This window comes from Aulonocara stuartgranti (genome assembly GCF_965226115.1).
Source record: "Aulonocara stuartgranti genome assembly, chromosome: 2".
Lineage (NCBI taxonomy): Eukaryota > Metazoa > Chordata > Actinopteri > Cichliformes > Cichlidae > Aulonocara > Aulonocara stuartgranti.
Genome location: NC_138940.1, coordinates 14,958,840 through 14,973,474, shown reverse-complemented (window position 1 = coordinate 14,973,474; position 14,635 = coordinate 14,958,840). Strand labels below are relative to the sequence as shown.

The window sequence follows — 14,635 nt, the reverse complement described above, 5'->3', positions numbered from 1 at the left end:
ATAAAAGCTTCAAACAAACAGAGGTGACTGATCTCGGAAACAGTGTAATGTATTTAAAAATGGCTACAGCTACCGTCAGCATGCTTGCTAGGTAACAACTACACGTGTCTACTGCAGCATTAGCCATTTAATCCAACGATGATGGATTAAATCTATTACAAACGTTAAAGGACTTGTGTGCTGCAAAATACCCTCACATGGTGCGTAAAGCAGTTTTTGCGCTAAGAGTTCTGCTAGCTCTTTACAAACTGATGATGCTAACGTTAATTGCTAACATTAACCGGAGCGCCAAGACTGAAAATCATTTGAATTGCGTTAGTTATGTGTTTATGTCACTGAGTTCTGCAAAAATCTCTTTCCTCTTTAGCTTGAAAATGAGTGATTCAGAGGATCCCGAGCTGGAGGAAGAGCTTCAGGCTGCTGACGAACTCCTTCAAGATATGCAGGTAACATTTTTAGTGGAAACAGTTGTTAAAGATGCCGAAGAGAGACAGATAACCTCTGTCTCTCTTCCACAGCATGTCTTTATCCTGTCTTCCTTCTCTCACCCCAACCGGTCGCAGCAGATGGCCGCCCCTCCCTGAGCCTGGTTCTGCCGGAGGTTTCTTCCTGTTAAAAGGGAGTTTTTCCTTCCCACTGTCGCCAAAGTGCTTGCTCATAGGGGGTCATATGATTGTTGGGTTTTTCTCTGTATCTATGAAGCGCCTTGAGGCGACTTTTGTTGTGATTTGGCGCTATATAAATAAAATTGAATTGAATTGAATTGAATTGAATTGAAAGAGGGAACATGCTTGTCTAATATTTTGTACGGAGTAAACGTTATGTTATTTGAATTTTTTTTAAAGTTTATGTCAAATTAAGTTGGTTAACTTAAGATGTTTGATAATCTTTGCTTTAATCAGAGACTGTATTTTAGGTGTTCCCTTTTTTCCTTGTTAATTGCGTAGAATGATCCACAGAGTGAACCTCAGCCAAGACCAGTTCGCTGGAAAAAACGTGACAGACAGGGAGCTTTTATTCCTCAAAGACCATCAACCAGTCGAAGTACTAGTTGCATGCCACGTGGTCAGTGTTCACACAACCATTGATTTTATCTCACAACTTGTTTTCACCAAAGAATTTCAGTAAGTAAATATTCTTCATTCCCCCCCCCCCCCCCCCCCCCCGTGTCCAGAGAGCAGCATCAATGTCCACGTGAAGAACCTAGTTATGTTGCCAGTGTCAACCCAACAAAAGGTACTTTACCTTCTTGTATATATTGTGATTTCTGTTTACTTTTATATTTGTTGTTATAGTTGAGTTATGCAGGGCTTTTGTGGAGTCCTAAGAAACATACTGCCTAGAGTGTTTTTCACTTTGTGGAAGAGTTTCTTCCTTTCTTTATTTTTTTTTCTTTTAGTGTATGGAACTGAGGTGCTTCGTCAGGAGCTCCTTCAGTTGTTGGAGGATGGAGAAGAGGACGCAGCCATGACTTGTGAGACGTCGTCTGAGTCAGCTGCTACTCACTGGGCGATCAGAAATATGGTGTCCTCGCAAAAGTGGAAAGAGGCCAGGCCTTGTCTTATCGACAATATGTTAGCTACTCTGGATCCACAGTCACACCGTGTGTGTCAGTGTGGCAAACAAGTAGTTGTGAGGTGTCTGGACTGCCTGCCTCTTCCATTCCTTTGTGCTGACTGTGATATTGCAGTTCACACACGCTTTGTCCTGCACAACAGAGAGGCAGTAACAGGAGGGTTTTTGCAGCCTTCATCAGAGTTTCACAAGCCAATAGGTACAGTTTTGAAGTCTTATGCATTTCTTGCTATGTATGAGTATGAGTGGGTGCTGTTATTGTATATTTATTGTGTATCAGTTAATTTCTAATTCTTTTTATATATATTGTGTGTTTTAATGTTAGTTCGGCTGTTGCCTGTGCAAAGGCCAGACCATGTGTGTGACTGCCCAGCAGGTAAGGTTGAGGTTTCACCCGGCGCAATTGTGGCTCTTGTAACCATAAATGGTAAGTTGCCCTTTTGTCACACACTACATACACAATAGATGTGTTTGGAGGTTTTATTGCAAATTGTGCATTGCTATCTTGGTTTTAATTACCCTCGGCCCGCAGTATATGTGGGCACCTGTCAAAGGTCATTTGGATTTACCAGACCGATTTGAAAACAACATGAAAAAAATGAATGCTTTGAGCCATGACTGAATTTATCCTTATCCTTTCTAAAGGCCGTTATAACCTTGCACTGCCAGTGGTGAGCTGCACCAGCTGTGGCCTAATGTGGTCCCCCTCAGTTAAAGACATCCTGGGTAGTGGATATTGGCCTGGCACCTTAAATTTCTGCACCCTGTTTTCAATGGATGTCTTTCAGTCTTTCTATGACATTAAGAAGGCTGCACCAGGGATGTCACTCAAGGCATTTGTCAAAATGCTGGATGAACGAACAGCCCATTTTGGAAGGGTGAGTTTCTAAATTTGCTAAGTTTAAGGAAATTGTGCAAATCAATGTTTATGATGACTGTCCTTGAATATTCTGTTGTATGTCCTCTATGTAAAAGAATGGCCGAATATCAGCTGATGCCTTCAGTAAAAGTTTCTTGGAGTGGAGTGCTGTAAAGTTTGAGGTGGACAGGATGTGCAAGGAACCATGCTTTAGCTGCCCTGCCTGCACTCCAGACATGCTTGCCGTCTCAGTTGATGGAAACCGCAAGCTTTATCGCTTTCAGTCTAATGCAAGGTACGTTATGCATTGTGTACATAAGTCAAATATGGATTTGTAGAAAAATGTATTTTAATGTTTCTTTTCAAACAACTGTCACTGTGTTCGTTCAGCACTTCAGAGCAGGGGAACTTTGAAGGTGTCTTCATTGAAAAAGATGAGGAAGTTGCTGAGTTTGTGAAATACATCCAGAGACACACAAATCATGTAAGATACACATATATATATTAGTGCTGTTAGCGTTAATCTTGTTAAAATGACGTTAATGCCGTAACCATATACACATACGTGTGTGTGTGTGTGTGTGTGTGTGTGTGTGTGTGTGTGTGTGTAGACATATATGGATGGGTCGATATTTTTTTTTTCTCTTGGTGTTGTCGTAATACTATTTACTTTACTTTATCTTAATGTGTACTTAATTTTGTCACCATGTGTATTTAAAAAAAACAACATGATTTTTATTTTGTGTTATCAGTGCTGTCCTGGGGAGATATGAGGTCTTGTGTGACTCGAGGCTAATTCAGCTAATTGTTATGCATTTGTTTTAAAAAGTTTGTCCCTGATAGGGCTTAATCATGTCATGTCTTTTATGTTAAAATCTTTGAGTGTATAGGTCCCGGGGAAAGGGTTGTGCGGATCTTCATCTTGGACTGCAGCAAAGGAGTCGTCCAAAAAGTCCACTGGGAAGTTGGATGAGGAGGGCATGGAAATAGCTGTTTGTCGCCACGGAGTCCTCTTAGCTGCATTGAACATGTTTCGAGGGGAGATCTTTGCTTACCCCCTTTTTCTCCAGAGGAAGTTGGCAGCTAACGTCCCAGGACATATTACGTTCCTTTGCTCCGATGTGGCCTGTAAATATTTCCCCTATTTAACCAAGGTGGCTCAGCAGTGCCCTGAGCTGAGGAACCTCTTGTCAATGCGTCCTTTTCTCTCCATCATGCATGCAAAGGCTCACACTTGGAAATGTGAGGTATACTGCAGCTTGTAGTTTTGGATTAGTTTGAGACATTTTGTTATAAGGTTGAATGAATTCAGCAGTCATGTATTGTGACCTCCTTTCTATAGATCAAATGGGGAGGTGCGTTTCAGGATGGGGCCGGTTCAACAGTTGGAGAAGAGGTGGAACAAGTAAACAGTTTCCTGTCTAGGGCGGCCATCACAACGAAGTACATGTCTAAAGCAGGTGTGTGTCCGTGTCTGAGATTCCACTCAGTCTCCTGCTCATTAATTCTAATTTGTATACTAACTGAAATGCAGGGCGAACAGACATGCTGACCCTCCTGGCTTTGGGGTGGAACAAAAGGAAAGTGGAACAACTGGGCCGCACTTTGAGCCAGCAATATCTAAAGGTCATTTTTTCAACACCCATTTTAATGTGTGTGGTAATGGGGGGAAAACACCAGTACTCTTTTAATGTCAATATGAATGACATTTATGAATGCATTCTTAGATCATAAGGATCCTTAGAGAACAAGTGGAGAGCCTGAATGCGACCAGAAATGAGCTGGGAGTGGATGACGACACACTGCAGCAATGGGTGGCCGATGTGCAGAAATGGGCTGAAGGTGAGTCTCAATATAATGCACTCATGTATAACAATAGGACCCACCATGGCCTCATTAAAGAACTTAGAGTTAAGATCTTTCTGACAGTGTCAACAAACAATGAAAAATAAGCCTTGTAAAAGCAAATTTATGGCAGAGTTGTTGCGTTTCATCAAATTGGATAGAACCTGGGTTGAAATGATGTCGTACTAGTTGGTTTTATAAACCTGAACACCAACATACTTGTTATCTCATGATTATCATGAGATAGCAGCACATGAAGGCTCCAGATGTCTTATAATGAATGTCATCAAGTCAGTGATTACAGAGTCCACTGTAGTTTGGTGACTGTTACTCATCCTGTATTCTGATTAATATTCCTCTCACTTAGAAAGTGATCAAACTGATGGCAGCCTTGGAGCGTTGCAGGCACGAATAGAGGAGCTTGTCGTCATCATCAGAGTGCGAACACAAAGTCTTTACAGACAAAATGGTACGTCCCAGTTTCTTTGAAACGGACCGTTTGATACTTAGTTTGTACAGCTTGTGCAGCTACTTTGTAAACAGAATAAAATCAGATCCAGGTTTGTTTAAGCTGGATGTGATTTGTTCTAGCAAACAAATTGATGAGTGTAGATTAAAATGAAACTATATACATTATGTGAAGGTGTGAATTTTTTATGATTATTTACAGATAGCAACAAGAGGCGACACAGAATTCGCAAGGTCATCTTAGTTGAGAAGAAACGCTTGGCGGCTGTTGTTGACGACTACAACAAGCTCGCTGAACCAACAAAGCAAATCGTATCCAGTGATGCCCTCATGCAGACCGATATTTGGCCCTGGCAGAGCACAAGTGAACGTAAGCTCTTGATTTATAAATATCCTTTTTAAACAAACTCCCAGTATCTGAGCAGTAGTTGAATGTTTTGTTCTTGAATCATAATATGCTACTATGTTTTCCCATCTGATGTTGTTAAACTGTAGCTGCTGCTGACCTCCGGACAAAGAGAAAGGTCTTTGAGAAGGTGATGGCTGTGAGGCGCCTGAGAGAGGAGGAGATGATCCTTTGCAGGGAGATGCGGCATCACTGGACAGTGTTGCGAATGCGTTCTGTGGTGTTGGGGACAATCTCCTCAGACTGTAAGCACTTTATTTATTTATTAATTTTTTGATGAATCGATTGAAAATAAGAGCAGATGCTGAAGTCTTACTGGATCTTTTACCTATATCTAGATTGCTAGCTAACACTGCCTTCTCCCTTTTAAAAAAATGTTTAATTACAGCATCCTAATTCCTTGTGTTTATGAGGTGAGGTTTTTTTTTGTTTTGTTTTTTTTTACTTTTCTCATATTTATTTGTTTTGTTCTTTTTACAGCCTCCTTTGTTGGCATGTCGGAGGATGCACAGAAGGGACTCTGTAGCCTGGTTTTAAAAAACAAAGTGAACTGAAAGCTGAAATGCTCAAAGTAAAGGACGTGTACAAGAGAATCCTCAGCCACCAACCACTCCTGGAAATGGACTCGGAGGAGGAGGAGGACATTCCAGACGATGCCACTGAGAGTGATTTGAGCACTTCTGATGAAGACTGATTGTGTCATCATTGATGTTATGTTTGGTAAAATAAAAAGTTAATCACATCTCTGTTCAATGTGATTTTTCAACAGACATTTTACATTTTGAGAAGAAAAATGGAATTTCCTTGGTGCAGTTGTTTACCCTGAATCATTATTTCCCATCTAATTTAATGACTAGTGTACATGTTCAGATACAATAACATAATTTAATTTATGGGATGCTTTCTGGGCTGCTCAAATTATCACAAAATTTAAAAGCACCAGGCAGCACACTCACAAGTAAATTTTTTGTTCAGTGTTTTGTTGAAGAAATCAACAAGTACAATTGAGATGTTTGCTGTAGTGGTGTGTTTGTTAAGAAGCATGCCAGCACACTGGTGAACTGACAGTCCCAGAATGCACCCAAACCATTGACTCGCCCCAGAGCAAATGAAATTGCTTATCTAGAAAGACAACCGTCATCAAAGAAGAAGTAAAAGAGTAGGAAACAAATGGTAAGGAAAGGTACTGTGAGGTAGGAAAGAAAGGCCAGAGCTCTGCAAAATGACCTCCAGCAGGCCACAAATGTGTACGTCTGCTCAAACGGTCAGAAATGGACTCCATGAGGGTGGTATGAGGGCCCGACGTCCACAGGTGGGGTTGTGCTTACAGCCCAACACCATGCCGGATGTTTGGCATTTGCCAGACAACACAAAGATTGGCAACTTTGCCACTGGCGCCCTGTGCTCCTCACAGATGAAAGCAGGTTCACACTGAGCACTTGTGACAGTCTGGAGACGCCGTGGAGAACCTTCTGCTTCCTGCAACATCCTCCAGCATGAGTTTGGCAGTGGGTCAGTTTTGGTGTGGGGTGGCATTTCTTTGGGGAGCTGCACAGCCCTCCATGTGTTCGGCAGAGGTAGCCTGACTGCCATTAGGTACTGAGATGAGATCCTCAGACCCCTTGTGAGACCATATGCTGGTGCGGTTGGCCCCGGGTTCCTCCTAATGCAAGACAATCCTAGACCTCATGTGGCTGGAGTGTGTCAGCAGTTCCTGCAAGATGAAGGCATTGATGCTGTGGACTGGCCCGCCCATTCCCCAGAACTGAATCCAATTGAGGACATCTGGGACATCATGTCTCGCTCCATCCACCAACTGCACCACAAAATGTCCAGGAGTGGGCAGATGCTTTAGTCCTGGAGTCTGGGAGGAGATCCATCAGGAGAGCATCTGCCACTTCATCAGGAGCATGCCCAGGTGTTGTAGGGAGGTCATACAGGCATGTGGAGGCCACACAGACTAGTGAGCCTCATTTTGACATGTTTTGAGGACATTACATAAAACCAGATTAATGATTCTGTATTGCATTGATCAAGGAACCAACCCAATAGGAGCTAAAGGAATCCTCTTGACATTACTTCACTCAGTAAGTTTATACTATGTTTAATGTGCATTTTCTTCATCAGTTTAGAACATAACATGTTAGCGCTCCCTGGTCCTTTTTGGAGACAGATCCTGAGACAGCAGGCAGCTATGGAGAACTCGTGTCAGCTGTGGTATTTAAGGAATACTTTGATTTAATATTGATTTCATGACAACTATCCTCAGGCACATATTCCTGGATATATATAATGACATAAGTAAACTCCCATTTTAGAATCATTGCCTTCTTTGATCTGAGTTATTGCCTCAGACTTTGGCCCTGTGTCCCCAAAAGTATAGAAAATCCATGACACTGAGTAAGAGGCCTTTATCATGTTATAAGTGAGAGAGTTTGGTGTAACAGTGGTTGAACATGCCAAATCAATCCACAACATACTGCCATTCCCCAGCTGTAACCTGCATATGCATCAAACCAAAATCCAGTATCATAGCCACAAAAAAGACATAAAGATAAGGTTAATAGGGTTGTCTCATTTTGCCAGATAGCTTCATCCCAAAAAAGATAAACATTCTTCAAAAACAAAAGTTTGTGAATATTTGCTGTATTGCCAGGCCTAAACCAACCTGTTAAACTTATCAAATTATTGTCATAGATACGAACCTATTGATTGAAACAGAATAATCCATTGAAGCCTCCATCATCATCCACAATCACTGTTACTGTTCAGATTATTTTATCTCTGTTTTCCTCTAGAATGTTTTGAAAATCAGCATTTGATCAACAGACTTTTTAAAAGTTTATTTTGATCCTATTGTTTACGTGTGTAATTGCATTTTTATTGAAATTATGACAGGAAAACCCTCAATCAAATTGTATCTTTGATATCTATAATATTAACAATAATGTTACATATGTAATATGTACACAATAATATTGTGCAAACAAACAAGAAAAATAGCAAAAAAAGTCAATTTTTTTTAATACCCTGTATATAAAGACCACATATGACCACAACTCCAAATGTGCAATTGTCACTGCATCTAAACATGACATATTACAAAAAGGTAGAAACATATAATATACAATATGTAGCGGCGGATGTGTAAAGCTGGCCCACATTCACGTAATGTAACGTTTGTGCTTTTGTTTTGGTAACTTCCTGTGGGACCGGAAGTGAATGTTTTAACGGTAAACGGCTTGATGTGCAGAAAGACGGAAGAAGGTGAAAAATTAATGCTAACGGAGAAAAGGGAGAGAGGGATATAGTTAAATTGTACGAAGACAAATGGTTCTAGCTACAGTCGACAGGGGAACAAGGTTTGTAATGTATAAGATTTAATTTGAGCAAGTTGAAATGCATAATATGTATTATATAGTTTAATAGATAACGGTTAGACCAGCGTAATGAGCGGTTAAGATGCTGTACATGAATAATATGGTAATTGTTTCATTTGTTTGTCTAGCTCTTACGTTGGTTCGTTGTCTGATACACGGCAAGGAATAATAAAGGTCATTCAACAACCATCAGTTCTGGCCTTCTCAGTTCGACTGGATGCTACAGTAAGAGCTTGACCGCCGCCATTTTGCTACACCACGAGGGCTCAAGGTTTAACGGCAATTCCCACAACGTCCAGCAGATGGCAGAAGCAGGTCAGAGAACAAAACGGCGAAAGGCATAAGGAAAATAAAGTTAAAATGGAGGATTCAGAAGAAGACATTAATGAACAGTTTGCAAACAAAGAACAAATATTAAATGAGCCACAAGATAAAGCTCAAAGTAACTCTGCGATTCCAAGGCGTTCGGAAAGAGCCAAGGTGCCAACCGAAAAAATGCTAACTTATCAGAAAGAAGAGATAAGTAAAAAAGAAAAAAGACTATTAACTCTTTATGAACAATGGAAAATACGAGTGCGAGAAACAAGAGAAAGATTAAAGTTGGACATTTCAGAGAAAGAAATGGCAGATCTTGCAGATGATGTAGAGCAAAGAAAAGATGAACTGCTAAAGTTGTACACTGAAATGAGAAGTCACATTGCACCTTCATCAGACATACGAAGAAAAACCGATGCATGTGAAGCAGTTACTCATGACATCGTGAAAGTCATCCTGGAAAGAATAAGCGGGGTAGATGGAGATTTTGATGGAGAATATGAAAGAAAACATCTACGCAGACTATTAGAACATGATTATGCCCAATCCATCTATGGTTCAACTGCAGCATCGAAACGTAGCCAACTGTCTTCAGCCTCACATCTTGCTTCAAAACGAGCAGAGGCAGCAGCAGAACTAGCAGCAAAGGAGGCAGAGTACAAGATTGTACAAGAGGAACAAAGACAGAAGGAAAAGATAAAGGCTCTAGAAGAGGAGCATAAGAAACAAATGGCAGTTCAAACATCAGAGTTGGAACGCCTGAAAGCCGAAAGGGAGGTGGAAGCCGCTCGCGCCAGGTTGGACGCCTACAACAGAGAGTTGTCGCAACTTGATGATGCATATTCAGTTAAGATGGAAAAGGTGAACCCAGAGCACACACCCAAACACACTGTACCATCATACTCCATACCGGCGCCAACAACCCCTCCTAGTGTCAGCCAGCTTGCACAGGCGGTACAAGACAGCATAAGAATAAATAGACTCCCCACGCCAGAACCAACGATGTTTAGTGGTGAGCCAATAAAATTTATTGAATGGAAATCCACTTTCATGTCACTTATTGAACAAACTGGCATGTCAGCAGCAGATAAACTGTACTATCTGAAAAGGTATGTAACTGGCTCAGCTCGCAAGTGCCTTGAAGGGACTTTCTTCAGAAATGATGAAGAAGCGTATAACGATGCTTGGGCAAAGTTAAACCAAAGGTATGGCCAGCCTTTCGTGCTACAAAGGGCATTTAGAGAGAAGTTATCTAGTTGGCCTAAAATACAGTCGAGAGATGCTGATGGGCTAAGGAACTTTGCTGATTTTGTGAATGCATGCACACTTGCTATGCCTCACGTGAAAGGACTGCAAATACTCAATGACTGTGAAGAAAATCAGAAACTGTTGCATAAATTGCCAGACTGGATAAACACAAGATGGAACAGGCATGTAACAAAGACACTCATGGACGGTGGTGAATTCCCCAGCTTCAGTGAATTTGCCTCCTTTCTCTCACTTGAAGCAGAAGTAGCATGCAACCCAGTCACTTCCATACATGCACTTCGCTCCACGGAAATAAATGATGACAAAAGAAACACAAGAGAAGTCAAAAGAAACAAGGCAAGTGTATTCAACATTAACACAACTGAACGAGATGCAAAGACTAAAATATACAACAGTTCTTCATGCACACTGTGCCAAGAGTCGCATCCACTTATAAAGTGCCCAAAGTTTCTGCAAATGACCCTGGAAATGAAAAAGAAACATGTAAAGGATAATAAACATTGTTATGGTTGTTTAAAGCAAGGTCATAGTGCCAAGGACTGCAAACGGCGTCTCACTTGTGAAACCTGCTCTAAGAGACACCCGACCTGTCTTCACGATGAGAACTACAGCATCAGTCTGCAAAGAGAAAAGCAAGCTCAAGTGAGTATAGACATCGCAACACAAGGGAACTCACCTGAAAGTGCAACAGCCATGGCGTTAAATGTCGCTAGAGCAGAACACACAGTCAGCACCTCCATGATAGTCCCAGTATGGGTCTCAACGGCTGCTAATCCACAAAGGGAAAAACTAGTCTATGCGCTACTAGACACGCAGAGCGACACTGTTTTTATAGATCAGGATGTAACACAGAAACTGCAAGCAAATGTGTGCCCTGTGAAACTCAGACTAACCACGATGATGGGTAAAAATGCAGTAGTAAGCAGCGGAAAGGTGTGTGATCTTCTAGTGAGAGGTTACAATTCAGCAACAGTGCTAAGGCTCCCAACTGCTTACACAAAGGACTACATACCTGCAAATAGAGAACACATACCAACATGTGACACGGCAAAACTGTGGAGCCATTTGTCGTCCATTGTAGATGAGATCCCACCGCTCCTCAGTTGTGAGGTGAGTCTCCTGATTGGTTATACTTGTCCCCAAGCTCTGGCGCCCAGACAAGTACTCTTAGGTAAAGACAATGAGCCATATGCCATCCAAACTGATTTAGGATGGAGCATCGTTGGCAACTCAGCGCCATGCAATGCATCAGAGACAACAAGGAGTCTCTGTCACAGAATAATTGTTAAAGAAATGCCTCCATGTACTCCCGCAGATGCAATACGTGCACTAGAAAGGGACTTTAAAGAAGACGAAATAAACGAAAAGAGGGTGTCTCAAGACGACCTTAGGTTTCTCGAGAAACTTGAACAAGGCATAACACAAACAGAAAGGGGACATTACGAAATGCCATTGCCATTTAAGGAAAGGCCACAAATGCCAGATAACAGACAACTCGCCGAGAGCAGACTCAATCAGCTCAAACGTAAACTAACGCGCGATGAAAAATACAGAAGAGACTATGTCACATATATGAATGACATCATACAAAGGGGCGACGCCGAAGAGACCGATGATAATGGACCTGAAGGCGAGACATGGTACATACCGCACCACGGCATCTATCACCCAAAGAAACCAGAACGGTTACGTGTGGTGTTCGACTGTTCAGCCAGACACAAGGGTACCTGTCTCAACGACCATTTACTAAATGGCCCCGACATGATAAACAACTTGATCGGCGTGCTCGTCCGCTTCCGACAACATCAGGTAGCGCTAATGTGCGACATTGAAAAAATGTTCCACCAATTCAAAGTCGACACGAACGATCGCGACTACCTACGCTTTCTATGGTGGAAAGGAGGAGACATGAGCAAACCACCTCAAGCTTATCGAATGACCGTACATCTCTTTGGTGCTGTTTCATCACCTGGTTGTGCAAATTACGGATTTAAACGTTTAGCCAAAGAGAACAGCTCCAAGTACCCCGTAGCGGCACAGTTTATAACCAGAGACTTCTATGTCGATGATGGGGTAACAAGCGTTGAGACCGTGAAAGACGCTGCACAACTCACAAGAGAAGCACGTGAGCTATGTGCGAAAGGTGGGCTAAGGTTACATAAGTTTGTGTCTAACAACAGTGTTGCACTCAAAGACATTCCTGCTTCAGAACATGCAACAGACACAAAAACAAGGGACTTGACATTCAGCGAATCACAAACAGAAAGAGCACTCGGGATGTATTGGAACATAGAAAAGGATTGTTTTACATTCAACAAAGCTGTAAAGGATCAACCCCCAACCAGACGCAGCATCTTGTCCACAGTCGCAGCAATATTCGACCCGTTGGGTTTCATTGCTCCGTACGTTCTTAACGGCAAAAGAATCCTGCAGGAAATGTGCCGCCAAGGTACAGACTGGGACGATCCACTTCCTGAACATCTCAACCCGCAATGGCAGTGCTGGAAAGAAGATCTACACAACCTGAAAAGGTTGCAGATAAACAGATGTTATGTTCCTGCATCGTTTGGAGATGTGGTAAAAAGAGAATTGCACCACTTTTCTGATGCAAGTACGACAGGATATGGACAATGCACTTACCTAAGACTGATAAACAAAAACAAAGAGGTACACTGTAGTTTTGTAATGGGCAAAGCTCGAGTCTCTCCAACAAAGGTTACCACAATTCCGAGGCTGGAGTTGACTGCAGCTGCAGTATCAATCACAGTAAGCAGCATGCTAAAGGAAGAGTTACCCTATGACAATGTGGAAGAGTTCTTTTGGACAGATTCAAAGGTCACGCTGGGGTACATTAGCAATGAAGCAAGACGCTTCCACACATTCATTGCCAATAGAGTGCAAAAAATACGTAACAATACCGCACCACAGCAATGGTTCTATGTACCAACGGGTGAAAACCCTGCTGACATAGCTTCAAGGGGCACATCAGTAGCAGAGCTGCTATCATCAAACTGGCTCACAGGCCCTCAGTTCTTATGGGAAAGGAAGTTAAATCTTCCAACTAAAGAGTCTATTGAACTTTTGGTGGGAGATCCAGAGGTGAGAAAAGTGCAAACACTCAACAGCCAAACTACAGAACACAGGAGTCTCTGTGACCGTCTCACAAGGTTCTCATCCTGGTCACATGCTGTCAGTGCCATAGCACGTCTCAAGCGGTTCCTACTCAGAGACAAATCAAAGTCACTCAGCACTGAATGAAATAGACACTGAAAAACTGACAATCTTTCTATCTGAGAAACAATGTGAATTCGTGTTTAACACTAGCATCCCCAGGCTTCTACCTTTCTACCTATAAAACCCGAGAGCAGTCAAATGGTGGAAGTGGAAGCTAAATTGGCTAAATTGACCGCGGAGTCATCATTTTGCGTTTCTACCTTTAAAAGCCGGAGAGCAGTCAGTCAAATGCTGGAGTCGTTCATATGTATATTAGGTCGTTACCTAGGAATTCTGGAGGGAGGGGAGTGGGGGTGAGTGATTGAGGGGGTGGGGGAGTGGAGTGTTTCAGTTTGCCATCTTAGGGAGAAATCAACACATGTCCTTTGTATGTCCTTTGTTGCTGAGATTTATTGATGAAAACAGTACAAAAAACCAACCATTTGTACACATATTTACAAATAATGATAAAAAGTGAGTGAGTACATTTCAACATTTTCAGCAATCACTCACAATCCTGGCACTGCCACGGTATCTGTCGTCTGCATTTACCACATGTGTACCTGTAGCAGTGAACACATTGCACAGTGGCCTGATTTTTTTTGCATCTGTGTACTTGGATTTTAGGTCGCAAGCCACCCAAAACTTGCTCCATGCACCACTCAGCAGGCCATTTGTAAATATGTGTACAAATGGTTGGTTTTTTGTACTGTTTTTATCAATAAATGTCAGCAACAAAGGACATACACCCATGTGTGTTGATTTCTCCCTAAGATGGCAAACTGAAACACTCCAAGTTGGTGACTTTTGGAGATTTGTTTCCCTGGATGATTGAGAATGCATCAAGATGAAACACAAAAGGAAGCTCACCGCTTTTAGCAGCTCCCCCACCCCCTCAATCACTCACTGAGTGATTGAGGGGGTGGGGGAGTGGAGTGTTTCAGTGTTTCAGTTTGCCATCTTAGGGAGAAATCAACACACATGGGTGTATGTCCTTTGTTGCTGACATTTATTGATAAAAACAGTACAAAAAACCAACCATTTGTACACATATTTACAAATGGCCTGCTGAGTGGTGCATGGAGCATGTTCATTGGTTCATGGACCTCCCTGAACTAATGGCATTTATGGCAGCAACAAAAGCGGTGAGCTTCCTTTTGTGTTTCATCTTGATGCATTCTCAATCATCCAGGGAAACAAATCTCCAAAAGTCACCAACTTGGAGTGTTTCAGTTTGCCATCTTAGGGAGAAATCAACACACATGGGTGTATGTCCTTTGTTGCTGACATTTATTGATGAAAACA

The 14,635-nt window shown here is 42.0% G+C and overlaps 2 protein-coding genes and 1 long non-coding RNA gene across 3 annotated transcripts in view; all 3 read left to right on the top strand.

Moving 5' to 3' along the window:
* Window positions 1-5,115, top strand: part of LOC309689131 (uncharacterized protein) — a gene marked incomplete at its 3' end in the record, with an annotated part of 88,117 nt that extends 83,002 nt beyond the window's left edge. The window contains exons 2-15 of the mRNA XM_082505323.1: window positions 519-619; window positions 1,168-1,236; window positions 1,400-1,774; window positions 1,901-2,002; window positions 2,221-2,453; window positions 2,551-2,729; window positions 2,825-2,918; window positions 3,325-3,681; window positions 3,777-3,894; window positions 3,969-4,060; window positions 4,162-4,276; window positions 4,647-4,748; window positions 4,950-5,066; window positions 5,105-5,115. Of these exons, the coding sequence (XP_082361449.1) occupies window positions 519-619; window positions 1,168-1,236; window positions 1,400-1,774; window positions 1,901-2,002; window positions 2,221-2,453; window positions 2,551-2,729; window positions 2,825-2,918; window positions 3,325-3,681; window positions 3,777-3,894; window positions 3,969-4,060; window positions 4,162-4,276; window positions 4,647-4,748; window positions 4,950-5,066; window positions 5,105-5,115 (2,065 nt within the window). The remainder of the gene's footprint in view (window positions 1-518; window positions 620-1,167; window positions 1,237-1,399; window positions 1,775-1,900; window positions 2,003-2,220; window positions 2,454-2,550; window positions 2,730-2,824; window positions 2,919-3,324; window positions 3,682-3,776; window positions 3,895-3,968; window positions 4,061-4,161; window positions 4,277-4,646; window positions 4,749-4,949; window positions 5,067-5,104) is intronic.
* Window positions 5,116-5,123: 8 nt separating this feature from the next.
* On the top strand, window positions 5,124-5,895 carry LOC309717499. The gene is made up of 2 exons (XR_014279703.1): window positions 5,124-5,398; window positions 5,634-5,895. It is a non-coding gene; the product is annotated as an uncharacterized lncRNA (long non-coding RNA).
* Window positions 5,896-8,295: 2,400 nt separating this feature from the next.
* Window positions 8,296-13,375, top strand: LOC309689125 (uncharacterized protein; the record flags this gene model as incomplete). Its single annotated transcript, XM_082505309.1, has 2 exons — window positions 8,296-8,515; window positions 8,662-13,375. Exon 2 carries the CDS (start codon window positions 8,894-8,896, stop codon window positions 13,373-13,375), a length of 4,482 nt encoding a protein of 1,493 aa, XP_082361435.1. The 5' UTR covers window positions 8,296-8,515; window positions 8,662-8,893.
* Between the last annotated feature and the right edge of the window lie 1,260 nt (window positions 13,376-14,635).